Here is an 18,360-nt window from a genome sequence, read left to right on the forward strand (position 1 = left end):
CCACTCTTTGTCAATAAAGATCATACCAAGATCAACAGGACGGAGCCGGTCTGGATTCAATCTGGATTAAAGTATGAGTTTGTTGTTTTAAGAAACTCTGGAATTAAAGTTTTAAATAGAAAGAAACAAATGAGTCAGAACCAATCAGGGCCTAGTTTACTAAACACCTGTGACACAATGAGGTCGTTTGTTAAATCACTCGACAGCATCGATACTGAATCTGAATCCTGTCGAATCACATGGAAACTCCATTAACCAGAAAACTGATCTTTGAACTTGGGTTTTTATTCGTACATAGATTTCGCTGCTTCATTTTCACTTTGGACCAGACACATGGTTCAAATGTCAAACATCAGACAATCGACAATTTTAAAAGCAAAAAAACCTTCAGATCGAGACGACTTCACTTTTCATTTTCACATTTGTTCTATATTAACTGAGCTGGACTGTTCCAGGTCCAGTTCACGATGCTCGAGCCAACTTTGGAACGCAGCATCAGAATCAGCTTTTCTTGCCAAACAGGTCTTTTACCCACAAGGACTTTACTTGAGTGTATTTGTGCAAGTATAAATATAAAAGATATCAAAATAGGAAACAAGAATTCAATATAAAATATAAAGCTCCAGGGGAGTCTGGAGCTCCAGCTGCTGAACGAATGAGCCACAACCGTGTGTCTGAGGTAAACACACACACACACAGACACACACACTCAGGTAGACTCACACCTGCTGGTAGCAGCAGGAAGTGTGTGTCTGCTTCACTTCCTTCAGAAACACTTGTGTGATCTTATCAGTGTTTGGATGTTTCTCTTCTTATCGTTGATCCTCTGAAGAAAAGTCAGCATCAAGTTTCTGTCTCCTGAACTTTGAGCAGCTGAAGTTTATCTCCTCATCAGAGTGTTTGTCATGTCTCAGCCTGAAGCTACACACACACACTCACACACTCACACACACACACACACACACACTCACACACACACACACATGCACCGTGTGATCTACTCTGATCGACAGATCTACTGGCATCTCTTCTGATTTCCTGTGATTCTCTGTGGGCTTTCATGGTTTAATGTGATCTGCTCAGATCCTCTGTGATCTATTGTGATCTACTCTGAACTACTGAGATCTGCTGGGATCTCCTGTTGTCTACTGGAATATTCTCTGGTCTACTCTTATTACATGTGATCTATTGTGATCTACTCTGACCTTCTGGGATCTGCTGTGATTACTTATGAATTAGTGGACGAAATAGAAAGAAGTTATTATTAAATGATAATCAAGAAGTTTGATCATATTTCACTTCTCACTCTTCTGTGCTGATACTTTGAATGCAGTATTTGTATTCTCTGGTAAAAGTACTTCAGGAGGTCTCTGGGTTCAGTGTGTCTGTTGGATGCAGACTCGGGTTTGAACCTGGATTATTTCCTCTCTTCATCAGATCAGTTGATCCAGGTTCAATGTCTCAGTGTTCCTACAGGAGCCCAGAGCTCAAACTCAACTCCCTCAGACTTTGGCACCTGAAGGCCACCGTACGTTAAAGCTTCAGGTTTGGAAGAGGTGTTCAGTTGGTTGTATTCTGAACCTTCACCACTAGATGTCAGTAAATCCTTCACATCATGCTGTTGACGATGAGAAGTGTGGACGAGGGTTTGTGCGGGATGTGATGTGACCCCTCAGGTTCCTCTGAGGGCCTCTGCAGGAGCCCGACCCCATGTGGTGAACCAGTGGTTTCAATAAAGTACTTAAAAGAAGCTCAGGCAGGAAAATGTACTCTGTAAAGTACTCTGATACTTTTACTGAGTATAGTAACTGAATGCTTCCTCCGCTGTATGAAAAGGTGGATTCAGGCACACGGTGTGTGATGTCATGACGTGGGTGGGTCATACAGGTAGGAGGCGGAGCTCTGCTTCACCTGGGGAATTCCTCTGTTGTGATGCATGAGCAGCACACCTGAGATACAGACCTGAGATCAGTCAGCTCCTCTTCTCTTTATCTCTCCTCTGATCAGGATCGTTTCATGTCTCAGATCAGGCGTCAGTTTATCAAAGCTTCAGCGTGAACGTGGTGTTTAAACAACATCTGCACGACTTAAAATCTCAACACGTCCATCAAACTCATTTCCAGACGAGTTCAGCTTCACCTCAAAGAACCGGGTTCTTACGCTTTTACTGTTCATTCTGAACTCATCAGATTTAAACGGATGTTTTTTCGATTTACGTCATTTTGATCACAAAGTGAACTTAATGTAATTTGGAGTCTGCGACAGTGAAGCATCGCCACATGGTCAAATGTACGTTTGTATCACAGACTGTAAATAAAGTTCAAACGCCTCAGACACAAACGCTGCCAGCTTGTGGTGATGACGTCATTTGCAGTCAGAGTCTGCAGCAGTGGAGCTGTGGTATCGAGGCCCCGCCCACAAACTCACTCAACCAACCTCGAGTCAGTGTCAGCTGTCAATCATGACGTCTCAGCTTGTTTTTATTTCATCAAATAACGGATTAAACCAAACTGACGAGAAACACGTGAACAAACATCAGAGAGAAGAACTGAAGCGACAGAAACATCTTTGAACATTTATTTAACTCTGCTCTGATTTTTTTTAGTTTGGTTCATGTCCCGTCTGCTAACATGGAGGAGGAGGCTTAATGACCTATACTGCAGTACTTCTCTCTCTCTCTCTGTCTCTCTCTCTCTCTGTTTGTCCCTCTCTCTCTCCAGCTCCTCCCAGTCTTTTATATTTAAATAGTGGGCGAGCGAGCCAGCAGGTAAACTCTGCCTCTCTCGTCAGTGAGACTCACCTGAAGCTTCAGATCCGTCACAGAGGAAACGTCTGAACGTGTCGAGCTGAGACAGAAAAAAGAAAAGACTCCACCTGTGTCTCAAACGTTTTGAAGGACGAAGAGAAGGAAACATCCTGAATCATTTGAAGGAGAAGTTTCAGTATGAAGCAGGAAAACGAGACGACAGGTGGCGTCTGAAGAAAGATGGAGAATCGACCTTTTCAACAATCTTTTATCTTCAAGAAAATTCAAGCGTTGGACTGAAGCTGGTTGTGACGTCTTCATGGTTTGACATTAGTTTGAAGAGAAAGACGAGACGACCTGTGTGAGAACTTTTTACTTTGTTTTAACATTGAAACATTCAAAGAATCTTTAAAAGTTTCATATTCTGTGATCAGAGGAAAAGAAAAAGAACGAGAGGTGACGTGTGAAGGTGAAGTTAAGGGACGACTTCTCGACAGGAATTTGAAGAATCAACAACAAACTGAATTTTCTAAATATTTCTACCTGATTCAGTCTGAAATCTTTCGTCTGGATTGTTCTGAAGAGTCCAAGAAGACGCACAACGACAACAAGTAGGACGATTTGTAGAAGACGTCTCTGAGGTGATTGAATTCAAGAGGAGGAAATGTCTTGAGAAGCTGAAGGTCTTTGTTCAGACCTGATCCAGGACCAGACCTGGACCCAGACTGGATTCACCTCTGACCTCAGGTTTGATTTTACAGTTCTTATTTTCATTGTCACATCCTGTTTAACTGGACTCTAAATTGACCTGAGGTCAAAAGTATCGACTATAAACCACAACGTCTCGTTTTCCTCTCGAGACACACGATTGGTCAATTAAACAATTAGTGAAGTGACAGAAAATCTATCTGCAACTATTTGAATAATCGTTGTGACTTTTCAGTTTCCAGCTTCTTCGATGTGATGAATGTTTGTGACAGTGAGTAAAGCAGAACTCGACTCATTCACGAAATGATTCATTGATTCAATTGGAGCAAAATTGAGCTCCAATATTAATAATAATGAAAATAATGTTTGGTAGCAGCTCTTCTTTCTTTTTCCTACAAGATAAAGTCTTCAAGTAAAATCGATCCATGAATAAAGAAACATCAAAATCAGTTTGATCTGAGGGTTCAGTGAATCTCCGGAGTGTCTCCGGAGTTTCTCTGGAGTTTCTCTGGAGTGTCTGAGAGGCTCCAGACCTTCATACCTCCGGTAGAAAGTCCACAGAAAGTCCAGAGGACTCCATGTTGATGACGCTTCCTACACGTGACAGAATAAATTCATGGTAATTTATTTTTTAATAAATAATCTGATGTGGAGCGTTTGGAAAACATGGTGTCGGAGTTCAGTGGTTTGCAGCAGATTTGTTTCGTTAAACGTTAAAGTGTTTGTGAAGTTTACATATTTAACACGTCGCTCCATTAGAACACGTTCTCTTATTTGAATATTTATCTGTTGAGTAGCTACTGAACCAACTGACAAAGCTAACGTTAACTAGCATTAGCAGAACAAACAATGTCTGACCTGAAACACAACACAACTCAATGTACTAAACTACGCGTCGATAACCTTTGATTGAACAAGTAAATACAGCGTTCGTCAGATTAGCATATTTGGCTAGTCTACTCTTCTAACTCTAAAATGATTGTAAACATGTGAATGTATTTTAATCTGTTAGCTCATAGCTGTCAGTGTTGGAAACGTTAGCTCGACTGGAGCTACGTGTTTTATAAACACAAACTTTTATTTTGTAAGTTCTTTTCTGGTCATAATGACTCGAAGCTCTTTCCAGTTTCTACTCCTTCATTCAGTGAATCTAAAGCAGCACAATGACACAGAAGGACCCTTCAGCATGGGGATCGAACCACCAACCCTCTGGTTAGAGGACGACCCACTCTACCCTCTGAGCCACAACCGTCCCACAACAACTGTTGCTGTCTTTTAATTCATGTTCTTCTTTCTTCAGACATTCTGTTACTTCAGAGAAGAAGGAACGTGTTCCTGATGTCCTGACGCAGGTCGTCCTCGTCTGTCGGCCGGACTCGTTCCTCAGTCCAACAGGAAAATGATGGCAGGTCAAGACGCAGACCTGTGAGGAGGAATCGAAGCCACACTATTGACGGTACACAGGCGTGATGTTAGCGTGTTGCTCCCTGCTGCTCACCTGGCTGCTGGTCACCACCAGAGTCCAAAGCCAAAGCTGGAGACCCTGCACAGGTACGAGGTGTCAACCATCAGTCTGTCCTCATATTCACTTCCTCTCTGTCTCCAGAGACTCTGAATATGTTAGCTTAGCACAAGGACTGTTAGCCTAGCTCTATCAAAGCCAGAATCTACATCACGTTTCCATTAAAGCGTCCTGGTGGTTGTTAGCTAAACGTTTGGATTTTATTAACAAAATGTAACCTGTTTGCTAAGAAGCTAATTAGTGCTGTTGTAGCTGTTGTACTGGACCTGGGCTAACATGATTCATGTTAATAATCAGCTAGCATCACAAACAAGATGCCGAACCTTCAGGCTAACCGCTGTAAACTAACTTTAAACTATCACGAGCCAAGACTAAGCTCAATCAGTGAAACCTGACAGATGGTTGAGCTGAAACTTCTGAATTGATGATGAACATCTGGTTCAAAATGAATTGAATTCATTGAATGTGTTCAGTCATGAGTGCACAGGTGGAGCTCATGGCCAGCGCCCTCTGCTGGGACACCAGGCAAACTACTTCAGATGCCACTGTTTCATTTGAGTTCTTTCACGTCTTTAGGAACATTCCCCACGTTTACCTGGGTATATACCCCAGTCAAAGTTTGATCTGTGAAGAGAAAGTGAGTGATCCTCTCTTTTCTTGGTTTAACGTCTGTCTCTGAAATCTGTCTCTGAGTTTCAAACGTTTCTCTGCTGCTTTGTGCTTCGTTGTTTTTTGTGTCTTTGAAATAGGAGCTCTGTTTCTGTCCATGTCGTCCCCTCCCTCCATTCATCCTCCATTCATCCTCCATTCATCCTCCATTCATCCTCCATTCATCCTCCAGTGATCCTGCTGTTGCCACTAAACACACACAGAGCCTCAGAGGAGCTTAAAGGGGAATTCCAGCTAAAACTGTCGTTGACCTGTTGCCCTCAGTAAAGAAACCAACATGTCAACTGCTCCCGTTTCTGTACATTACTCAACCTGAACAAGAGACGGACTCCAGCTACTGTCACAGGATTAATCCCCAACTTCTTACGTTCACCTTAAAGAAAACAACTTTCTGCTCATCATGTTTCCACATCAACAGGAAGCAGAGCTGAAACTCAACCTCTGGTTTCATTTGTAGATGAAGACTTCGATAGAAACACACAAGATCAGAGAGAATCTATCACTCTCATCTATCACTCTCATCTATCACTCATCTATCACTCTCATCTATCACTCTCATCTATCACTCATCTATCACTCTCATCTATCACTCTCATCTATCACTCATCAATCACTCATCAATCACTCTCATCTATCACTCTCATCTATCACTCATCAATCACTCTCATCTATCACTCATCTATCACTCTCATCAATCACTCATCTATCACTCTCATCTATCACTCATCTATCACTCTCATCTATCACTCTCATCAATCACTCATCTATCACTCTCATCTATCACTCATCTATCACTCTCATCAATCACTCTCATCTATCACTCATCAATCACTCTCATCTATCACTCATCTATCACTCTCATCAATCACTCTCATCTATCACTCTCATCTATCACTCTCATCTATCACTCATCAATCACTCTCATCTATCACTCATCTATCACTCTCATCTATCACTCATCAATCACTCTCATCTATCACTCATCTATCACTCTCATCAATCACTCATCTATCACTCTCATCTATCACTCATCTATCACTCTCATCAATCACTCTCATCTATCACTCTCATCTATCTCTCATCTATCACTCATCAATCACTCTCATCTATCTCTCATCTATCACTCATCAATCACTCTCATCTATCACTCATCTATCACTCATCAATCACTCTCATCTATCACTCTCATCTATCACTCTCATCAATCACTCATCTATCACTCTCATCTATCACTCTCATCTATCACTCATCTATCACTCTCATCTATCACTCTCATCTATCACTCTCATCTATCACTCTCATCTATCACTCTCATCTATCACTCTCATCAATCACTCATCTATCACCCTCATCTATCACTCTCATCTATCACTCTCATCAATCACTCATCTATCACTCTCATCTATCACTCTCATCTATCACTCTCATCTATCACTCTCATCAATCACTCATCTATCACTCTCATCTATCACTCATCTATCACTCTCATCTATCACTCTCATCTATCACTCTCATCTATCACTCTCATCTATCACTCATCTATCACTCTCATCTATCACTCTCATCTATCACTCTCATCTATCACTCTCATCAATCACTCATCTATCACTCTCATCTATCACTCATCTATCACTCTCATCTATCACTCATCTATCACTCTCATCTATCACTCTCATCTATCACTCTCATCTATCACTCATCTATCACTCTCATCAATCACTCATCTATCACTCATCTATCACTCTCATCTATCACTCATCTATCACTCATCTATCACTCATCTATCACTCTCATCTATCACTCATCTATCACTCTCATCTATCACTCTCATCTATCACTCTCATCTATCACTCTCATCAATCACTCATCTATCACTCATCTATCACTCTCATCTATCACTCTCATCTATCACTCTCATCAATCACTCTCATCTATCACTCTCATCTATCACTCATCAATCACTCTCATCTATCACTCTCATCTATCACTCTCATCAATCACTCATCTATCACTCTCATCTATCACTCATCTATCACTCTCATCTATCACTCATCTATCACTCTCATCTATCACTCATCTATCACTCTCATCAATCACTCATCTATCACTCATCTATCACTCATCTATCACTCATCTATCACTCTCATCTATCACTCATCTATCACTCATCTATCACTCATCTATCACTCTCATCTATCACTCTCATCTATCACTCTCATCTATCACTCTCATCAATCACTCTCATCTATCACTCTCATCTATCACTCATCAATCACTCTCATCTATCACTCTCATCTATCACTCTCATCTATCACTCTCATCTATCACTCATCTATCACTCTCATCTATCACTCTCATCAATCACTCTCATCAATCACTCTCATCTATCACTCATCTATCACTCTCATCTATCACCCTCATCTATCACTCTCATCTATCACTCTCATCTATCACTCTCATCTATCACTCTCATCTATCACTCATCTATCACTCATCTATCACTCATCTATCACTCTCATCTATCACTCATCTATCACTCTCATCTATCACTCATCTATCACTCTCATCTATCACTCATCTATCACTCTCATCTATCACTCTCATCTATCACTCTCATCTATCACTCATCTATCACTCATCTATCACTCTCATCTATCACTCATCTATCACTCTCATCTATCACTCTCATCAATCACTCTCATCTATCACCCTCATCTATCACTCTCATCTATCACTCTCATCTATCACTCTCATCTATCACTCTCATCTATCACTCATCTATCACTCATCTATCACTCATCAATCACTCTCATCTATCACTCTCATCTATCACTCTCATCTATCACCCTCATCTATCACTCTCATCTATCACTCTCATCTATCACTCTCATCTATCACTCTCATCTATCACTCATCTATCACTCATCTATCACTCATCTATCACTCTCATCTATCACTCATCTATCACTCTCATCTATCACTCATCTATCACTCTCATCTATCACTCTCATCTATCACTCATCTATCACTCATCTATCACTCTCATCTATCACTCATCTATCACTCTCATCTATCACTCTCATCAATCACTCTCATCTATCACCCTCATCTATCACTCTCATCTATCACTCTCATCTATCACTCTCATCTATCACTCTCATCTATCACTCATCTATCACTCATCTATCACTCATCAATCACTCTCATCTATCACTCTCATCTATCACTCTCATCTATCACTCATCTATCACTCATCTATCACTCTCATCAATCACTCTCATCTATCACTCATCTATCACTCATCTATCACTCTCATCAATCACTCTCATCTATCACTCATCTATCACTCTCATCAATCACTCTCATCTATCACTCTCATCAATCACTCTCATCTATCACTCTCATCAATCACTCTCATCTATCACCCTCATCTATCACTCTCATCTATCACTCTCATCTATCACTCTCATCTATCACTCTCATCTATCACTCATCTATCACTCATCTATCACTCTCATCAATCACTCTCATCTATCACTCATCTATCACTCTCATCAATCACTCTCATCTATCACTCTCATCAATCACTCTCATCTATCACCCTCATCTATCACTCTCATCTATCACTCTCATCTATCACTCTCATCTATCACTCATCAATCACTCTCATCAATCACTCTCATCTATCACTCTCATCTATCACTCTCATCTATCACTCATCTATCACTCTCATCTATCACTCTCATCTATCACTCTCATCTATCACTCTCATCTATCACTCATCTATCACTCTCATCTATCACTCTCATCTATCACTCATCTATCACTCTCATCTATCACTCTCATCTATCACTCTCATCTATCACTCTCATCAATCACTCATCTATCACTCATCTATCACATTCGTCCTCAGACCTGCTGCCCCTCGACCTGCTGGCCAGAGCCCTGCCCCGCCCAGGACAAGCCTCGCCCACACAGGTAGGACACAGGTGGAGGGAGGAGCGTTGGATGAAAACATTGTCTACGACCACACGGTGGGAGATAAACAGAACATTTGACCAATCAGGTGCAGATGGTTCAGTCCAAAGGGTTCAGAGGTCTCCGATTGGCTGGTGCCACAACGGCAGCGCTGAGTTTTCCCGCCTCACAAATCTTCACCAACTGTGACTACTTCCCTGCTGAATTCTCATTGGTTGCCACCATCAAGATCCCAAAACTGAGACAGAAGGTGAGACAGTAAAACTGAATACAACCAGATTTGGGTCGACTCCTTCTCGACTCACTCGTTCTCTGTTTCCAGAGGAAGCAGTACCTCTTCTCTGTGGTGGACGAGAGCTCGGATTTGCTGTTGCTGGGTTTATGTGTCTCTGAGAACCGCCTCCACTTTGTGACTACATCCTCTGCTGCTGGTGGGCGGGGCCGGCTGAGCTTTAAAGATGTGGGGTTGGACGATAACCGCTGGCACACCGTGGTGCTGGCCATCACCGGACCGTACGCCACACTGACTGTGGACTGTGGACTTCCTCTGGAGCGGTGAGTCAGACAAGACCTCAGACCAGTTCAGACCAGTTCAGACCAGTTCAGACCAGTTCAGACCAGTTCAGTTTAACTCACCCTGGATCAGTTGGGTTCTATTCAGTTCAGCCTGGTTCACTTAATTTGAGACTAGTTCAGTTTATGCCAGTTTATGCTTCATCCTGGTTCAGCTCTAATTGAATCTAGTTCAAGCTAGTCCACTTTGAAAACCATGGTCCTGTCTGGTTCATTTCTTGACACCTGATGAGTTCACCTGGTTCAGTCTAACTCTGCATGGTTCACATCAGACTGGGTTACTCTAGAAACTCAGTTCAGTGGGGTTGACCTGGTTCAGCTTTGTTCAGTCTAGTTGCTGGGGTCTGTGACGGTTCAGGATCAGGGAGCAGCTTTAGATCCAGCAGTGTTACGAGTCACACTGGTGCATGAACTGGTTTCCTGTCTCCCAGTAAACAGGTCCAGTCATTTCCTGGCGCTCTGAGCACCAGAGGGTCCAGGTTCTTTGTCGGCAGCAGGAGACGGTGGAGGGGACGTTTCTCTGTGAGTCTATGATCAGGACTTCATGGTCCTAGTGCCAGAGTTCCTGATCTGCTGCTTCTCACTGCCCAGTCTGTGTTCAGGGTCTACTGCGTCAGCTGGTCCTACTTCCTGGTTCTGATGCCACGCCCAGACTGTGTCCGACCTCTGACCCCAGTCTGGCCGAGCTGTCCGTCCCTCAAGTCCTCAAGTCCACCCCTCTCCAGCCAGACCATCAGGGACAAGTTTACCCATACGGTGAGGGGGGGTTACTGGTTAGTGTGTGTGTGTGTGTGTGTGTGTGTGTGTGTGTGTGTGTGTGTGTCTGTGTGTGTGTGTGTGTGTGTGTGTGTGTGTGTGTGTGTGTGTGTGTGTGTGTGTGTGTCATCATGTTGTGATGTGTCAGTGATTCTGGAACACGAGCTGCAAATGGATAAAAAATCTGATCTGTCCTCTGTTGGTGATTGACAGACCTGAGTTGTGTTTAGCTGAGTTGTGTTTAGCTGAGTTGTGTTTAGCTGAGTTGTGTTTAGCTGAGTTGTGTTTAGTTGTGTTGTGTTTAGTTGAGTTGAGTTGTGTTTAAGCTGAGGGTTGTCTGTTGTCGTGATGTTACAGTACATCTGTGTATCTCTGGTTGTTGAGTTGTGTAGTTTTGCCCTCAGGAAAGTTCAGTGTCTGTTATCACACTGCAGCTGACTGATGTGTAATGAAGTTGTGTTGTTGAAGGAGCGAGCATCATTATCTTCATTAAAGCACATCTGTAACCACATCTGTAACCACATCTGTAACCACATCTGTAACCACACTCTCACATCTGTCACATCTGTCACATGTGTCTGCAGCTGTGTCACTGTGGGTTCACTGTTTGTGAAGATGAGGGACTTTCCATCAGGTTATGAAGTTCTACTACAGCGCTGCAAAGATGCGGAGTACTGAAGTAACTTTTGGAGTACTTATACTTTACTTGAGTTTGGTTTTCTTCTACTTCACAACACTTCAAAGAGAAATATTGTTACAACACAATATTTAAATGACTCATCTCTCAATATTCTCATGTGGTATTTGAAGTTCAGACTCAATTCAACCTTAGAACAGTTTTCACTTCCAGAACCTCCAGAACCTCCAGGACATTCCAGGACATTCCAGGACATTCCAGGACATTCCAGGACATTCCAGGACATGTCCAGACTTCAGCTCTGAAAACATCTACACAGAGTTCATAAACAGCTGGTGTCAGGTGTTGTGTTTGTTTTCCAGGGGTCGAGACCACGGTGACTCTGGGAAATCGTCCCGTGTGTTCGAGAGCAGAACAAGGTCAGCTGTGGTTGAACGCTCAGAGAAAAGGTCTGTTCATCTGTGACCGACTCACCTGGAGGACACTGCTGCACAGTGAGTCCATCATAGAGACAGAATCCCTGTCCTCAGAATGTCCATCGCTGCAGCTCCTCTGTCTCTAACACTTGGTTTTATCTCCTGATGAAGTCCGCTCTGATTGGTCAGCTGCTTCCAGTGCGAAGACGAAATGTCGACCTCTCACTTTACCTGACTTTGTTAGGGGGCGTGACCACCCAACCACTTGTCTAGTCTTGGGGGCGGAGCTACTTTTATCACAGACTTTGGCTTTTTAACTTTTAAAAACTTTTAACTTGTGTCTCGTGTCGTCGGCAGATCCGGAGCGTCTGGATTACGTGGAGGATTATCAGGATCTCTACACCAACTCAGAAACCTTCGATGTTGAGCTCTTCTCCATCCCATCTGAAGGCCTGTTCATGGCTGCAGCCAACAGGTACTGAAACACACCTCACGACCTGTGCACTGTCTCCTCTGCATTTCCATGGTAACCCTCACGCCTCCTCCCACAGGGACTCTATGTCCGGGTCCAGCTTGTACCGATGGAGAAATGGGTCATTCCAGCTCTACCAGAACATGAGCACTCAGGAGGCTCGAGCCTGGAAACACTTCACCGTCGACGACAAGGTGAGAAACTGATTCAAACACTGAATGTTCCAACAGATTAATATTATACATGTAGCACAACGACAGAGACACCATGATAAAGCTTGTTAAGAGAAAATGACTCTGAAGCTGTCTTCAGCTCCAGGTAGAATCCAGAGACTCGTCCCCAGAGACTGGTCTCTCCAGAGACTCGTGTCTCCAGAGACTGGTCTCTCCAGAGACTCGTGTCTCCAGAGACTGGTCTCCAGAGACTGGTCTCCAGAGACTGGTCTCCAGAGACTCGTGTCTCCAGAGACTGGTCTCCAGAGACTGGTCTCCAGAGACTCGTGTCTCCAGAAACCCGTCTCCAGAGACTGGTCTCCAGAGACTCGTTTCCAGAGACTCGTCTCCAGAGACTCGTCTCCAGAGACTCGTGTCTCCAGAGACCCGTCTCCAGAGACTGGTCTCCAGAGACTCGTGTCTCCAGAGACAGAGACCCGTCTCCAGAGTTCATGTTTCACAGCTGAACAACTCAGCAGCAGGTTTTCTGCTCAGACTCGTTCAGCATCAGATCCTCCTCGTTCTTCAGGTGAGAGGTGGAGCAGACAGACAGGAAGTGATCATGTGATCATGTTTACATCACCTGACACCGTCGTCAGCTCTCATCACCACAAACTGTCTTCACGTCCTCGTCTGTGTCTTCTACGTGTGTGTCAGCACTTTGTCTCCAGAGACATTTGTTTGTGTTTCTTCATGTTTGTGTCACGTGGTAGAAGCTCACCCCCCCCCCCCCCCCCCCCCCACTCCCTCAGTGGATCGGTGGAGGTCTCAAGAAGCTCTAGAACATTTTCAATAATCACTAGAGCCCCAATAAACACTGGTAGCATGTAAAGAAGGATGGATGCATGGGTGGAGGTGGTTGGTTGGTTTCTCACACCATCCTTTGACCTCTGGTAGAGAGAGGAGCGGTATGAACGGGTCTGAAGAACAAACTGTGTTTGAACTCATTGTGCTGCTGCTGTTTGTTCAGGTGAGAACATAAAGAGCTGCAGGTTTTCAGAGTGCGACTCATGTTCCATCTCTCAGGTGACGACTTCAGCTCATGTCTGAAAACAGCTGATTAAAGTGTTTGATCAGTTTCTGAGTCCCTCGATGTGTTGAACTGGTTTTCATAGCTGCTGGAAAATGTGAACTTCAGTCTGTTTGACTCAGACTTTCAGTTTCTTTTCTTTCTATTTAAAATGAAACTGTCTTCCTGCCGCTGTGTTCAGGCCTCTGATTGGTTAATAAAGCAGCAGCAGGTGATGTGAAGACTCTAAACTTCCTGTTTGTCGTCCTTCAGATTTTTCTGGTGGTGGCGAACTCCAGGGAGGTGGAGCCTGAGCTGTCCATCATCTATCGCTGGAATCAGAGGCAGCGGCGTTTCCTCCGTTATCAGACTCTGGAGACTCACGGCGCTCTGGACTGGGAGGCCTTTAAAATCCACAACCACAGCTTCCTGGTCGTGGCCAATCACAGACGAGGTAGACAGGGAGATGGAAATTCACGATTTAAACAGAATCTAATGTTCTGACCCTTTGGGCGAGTCCTGAACAGCTGATCAAAGAAAAACTGTGTGTGTCTTCAGCTAGAGACTCGAACCACAACATCCAGAGTGTGATCTACAGGTGGAACCCAAACACAAAGGTAACCAGATCCTCACAAACCAGAGGACGTGTCTCCTCCTCTGTTCCATCCTCTCCATCGTGTCTCTTCGTCTTCTTTCCATCTCTTTCCTGTCCTTTCCTGTCATTGTCCGTCCTCTTCTTTGCTGACGTCTATCTTGCCCCCCCCCTCCCTTCAGCTGTTTGAGGTATACCAGACTCTGTCCACATCAGGAGCATACGACTGGGAGTTCTTCACCGTTGGACCATACCACTTCCTGGTGGTTGCCAACACCTTCGACGGTCAGAGCACGACCATCAGCTCCACGGTGTACGTGTGGTTGGACGGCAACTTCCAGACATTCCAGAACATCCCGGTCAGTGTCTGTCGTCGTCATGTAGTCGTCAGGTCTGGTTTCAGTAATGCAGCTCAACATCTGGTTCTGGGCCTTGTGTGGGACATGTGATGAGAATAAAACTTTTCATGAATCAAAAACAAAACATTTTATGACGGAAACGTTTTGGTTTCATCAGTAATTAAATTGTCCTTAATCATTTTCTTGTTATAAAATTCCAATCTCATGGTTGTGAGATCTTTTTTTGACATGACAGAGTCAGATGTTACTGTGACGATGTCCAACCACAGATCGCAGCACACACCGGTGGTCAGTGTGTTTTTATGACCTCACTTTTATTTTGATCGGTCTTGATGTTTTAATCACATGATGTGAATAAACCTGCATCCAACTCCTGATCTCACCAGATCTCAGGTGGTTTTATTTGTTTGAATCTCCAGAGTTTTATCAGACAAACTGTTTTTCTGCTTTTCATTTTCATGCTTCAGTCCATCAGGTCTCATCTCCTTTGTTGTGTTTTGCTCTGAGACTCGTCCGACATTAATTGATAACTGTTGTTCATGATTAAAAACTGACTCGATCTGGACTCGGACGAATCGAAAGAAACTAGTTTCAGTTTGTAACCACATTAGTTTACAGTGCGTCACTGAACACATGTCAGCAGCTCCTCAGATAATAAATGAGTCAGGACGTCCTGCAGCAAAGTCGTGAAACATTAATGAGACGTTCACATGAAAGAAGATTCATAAAATCACATTTATGTTTTTTATCTTTTCAGTTTATAAAGCTCTGATTAAAAAGGAAACAAAAAACCCTCCAATTATAATGCAGGAAACCAAAGGAGTGTAATTAATGTGTGTGTGTGTGTGTGTGTGTGTGTGTGTGTGTGTGTGTGTGTGAGGGTGTGTGTGAGTGAGTGAGTGAGTGTGTGTGAGTGAGTGAGGGGGTTTCCAGCTGCAGACAGCTGTTTGGACTCGTCTGTCAGGGCGGATAATGTGACAGAAGTAAACATGTTGAAAAGCTTCTGAAGCTTTAACTTCAGACACGAACATGAAGCACGAGGAGCTCAACCTTCACTGGAGCCCCCGACAGGCTGCAGGAGACATTACACTTTGGAACGATAATAGTTTCCTCTGATGAGTGAAAACGTGACCGACGACCCGGTGACGTCCGGTCTCACGCTAACGTTCACACACAGTGGATCGCAAAACATCTTCAACTCGTGCTAACACAAATTCACGTCTGTGTACTGAATACAATTCTCAACCCTGGTTTGTACTCGATGTCATGTCCCTATGCTGCCGCTCACCTGACCCTGACACTACTGACACTACTGACACTACTGACACTACTGACACTACTGACACTACTGACACTACTGACACTAACCCTGCCGGACCCTGAGACGACTTGTAGTTTTGATGTCAGCAGAGAAACTGTTGTTGTTGCAGTGAGAACAGGAATGAGACAAATAATGTCCAGAATGTTTTTATGCCTCTTGTTTTTTTTCATTATTGATTCATCTGCTGATTATTTTACTGATCAGCTGTTTCATACCCTCCTCCCTCTGCAGACGGTGGGAGCCACTGATTGGGAGACGTTTCAGATCGACGGGCGGTTCTTTATCGCAGTCGCCAACAGTCAGAACATTTCTGACCGCGGTCCGAGTCAGTACAGCATCAACTCCACCGTGTACGAGCTCAGTGCGCTGACGCAGACCTTCATCCGCTTCCAGGACATCCTAACACACAGGTGACCAACATGCTCACTAACATGTTCACTAACATGCTCACTAACATGTTCACTACACCTTCTAATGACCAACATGTTCACTAACATGTTCACTAACATGTTCACTAACATGTTCACTACACCTTCTAATGACCAACATGTTCACTAACATGTTCACTAACATGTTCACTACACCTTCTAATGACCAACATGCTCACTAACATGTTCACTAACATGCTCACTAACATGTTCACTAACATGTTCACTAACATGCTCACTAACATGTTCACTAACATGTTCACTAACATGTTCACTAACATGTTCACTAACATGCTCACTAACATGTTCACTAACATGTTCACTAACATGCTCACTAACATGTTCACTACACCCTCTAATGACCAACATGTTTACTAACATGTTCACTAACATGCTCACTAACATGTTCACTACACCTTCTAATGACCAACATGTTCACTAACATGTTCACTAACAGGCTCACTAACATGTTCACTAACATGTTCACTAACATGCTCACTAACATGTTCACTAACATGTTCACTAACATGCTCACTAACATGTTCACTACACCCTCTAATGACCAACATGTTTACTAACATGTTCACTAACATGCTCACTAACATGTTCACTACACCCTCTAATGACCAACATGTTTACTAACATGTTCACTAACATGCTCACTAACATGTTCACTACACCCTCTAATGACCAACCTGTTCAGATGTTGTTGATGTTGTTGTTGTGCTTAGTGCGGTCGACTGGGAGTTCTTCACCATCGGAGACGAGAAGTTCCTGGTGGTGGCCAACTCTTACGATGGCAGCTCGCACTCTCTGACCAGCGTTGTCTACAGGTCGGTAGTTCCGGTCGAAGCTGACATCTGTGTGGATGTTGTGTCTTTCAGGTTCTCAACTCTGTGCATTTTGAGTTTTCAGGTGGCAGGGGTACGAGGGATTCGTTCCCGTCCACAGTCTGCCGACCTTCGGCTGCAGAGACTGGGAACACTTTAGCACTAATGAAGGCTCCTTCCTCATCTACTCCAGCGCCACCACCAGGCTCAGCAAAGTGTTCAAACTGAAGACGTACTGAGTGAATCCATCTGCTCTGCTGGGAACAAGAACGACTCTGAGGAGCTTCACTCAGTTTGACCTTTGACCCTGAAACCAGCTGCTGGACTCATCGTGACCTCTGAACTCTGAATGTTCTCAAACTGAACAGCAGCTTTTCATTTAACCTTGTTTACGTTTGTGTCTACAACCTTAAAAAACAACAACAACGTACTCAATGTATTTATGTTGCACTTTTATTGTAAAAATCAAGTCGTGTTAAGCTCTGCTGATAAGGACAGCACCCCTAGTGGGCAAAGAAAGACATAACCAAACCTGATGAAGGATCATGGAGAGTTTCTTTAATCATCGTCAACATTCATGTCGTTAAAATGCTTAATGTTTGGTTTGTGATTAAAGTTAATTCAATCAAACAGAGAAAAGTGAAACCTATCGTCTCGTTCAGGTTCTTCAAAGTTTGACCAACATGACAGAGACATGATTCTTCTACAGATGATTCTCATGAACACAACACGTGAGTGTGTGTGTGGATCCAACATGAAAACATGAGAACCACGAGGAGAACCAGACGTTCGGTTGGAACTCAGCTACAGGTCAGAGCTGAGATCAGCTGATATATTTTTATTTTTAAAGAACAGGAACTGTGATATCTTCTTTCAAAATAATGCAATGCATGCTGGTTAGACGTTTTGTCCGACTTTACACAGCGCTACAAAATGTCACCAGGTCATGTGACCTTGAAATAACTAGCTTAGCGGTTCGAGCGCTGCGCTGGAGAAGGATGAGGAGTCTGCGTGCTGCGTTCAGGAACAGGCCTCTCCACTTCCATACACAGCAGTAAACACAACTCTGCTGTCTCACGGAGCGAAACGAGACACTTGACTCTTCGCTTCGGTGGAAAGTTCAGTCAGCTTT

At 43.6% G+C, this 18,360-nt stretch overlaps 1 protein-coding gene across 3 annotated transcripts; it reads left to right on the plus strand.

Annotated features, from left to right (window-relative positions):
* Window positions 1-377: 377 nt before the first annotated feature.
* Window positions 378-17,873, plus strand: tspeara (thrombospondin-type laminin G domain and EAR repeats a). 3 transcript variants are annotated; one of them, XM_069532649.1, is made up of 16 exons: window positions 378-3,493; window positions 4,755-5,005; window positions 9,559-9,623; window positions 9,712-9,873; window positions 9,946-10,178; window positions 10,628-10,718; window positions 10,799-10,952; window positions 11,952-12,083; window positions 12,363-12,480; window positions 12,557-12,671; window positions 13,972-14,152; window positions 14,257-14,315; window positions 14,473-14,649; window positions 16,202-16,380; window positions 17,130-17,231; window positions 17,314-17,873. In XM_069532649.1, exons 2-16 carry the CDS (start codon window positions 4,924-4,926, stop codon window positions 17,465-17,467), a joined length of 2,004 nt encoding a protein of 667 aa, XP_069388750.1. In that variant the 5' UTR covers window positions 378-3,493; window positions 4,755-4,923; the 3' UTR covers window positions 17,468-17,873. The 3 variants fall into 3 exon arrangements, with proteins under 3 accessions (XP_069388750.1, XP_069388749.1, XP_069388748.1); XM_069532648.1 differs by having other exon boundaries at window positions 378-3,107; window positions 3,299-3,493; window positions 17,130-17,873; XM_069532647.1 differs by lacking the exon at window positions 378-3,493 and having other exon boundaries at window positions 3,930-5,005; window positions 17,130-17,873.
* Window positions 17,874-18,360: the final 487 nt, after the last annotated feature.

The sequence above is a fragment of the Paralichthys olivaceus genome, chromosome 10 (assembly GCF_024713975.1).
Source record: "Paralichthys olivaceus isolate ysfri-2021 chromosome 10, ASM2471397v2, whole genome shotgun sequence".
In the NCBI taxonomy this organism is placed as follows: domain Eukaryota; kingdom Metazoa; phylum Chordata; class Actinopteri; order Pleuronectiformes; family Paralichthyidae; genus Paralichthys; species Paralichthys olivaceus.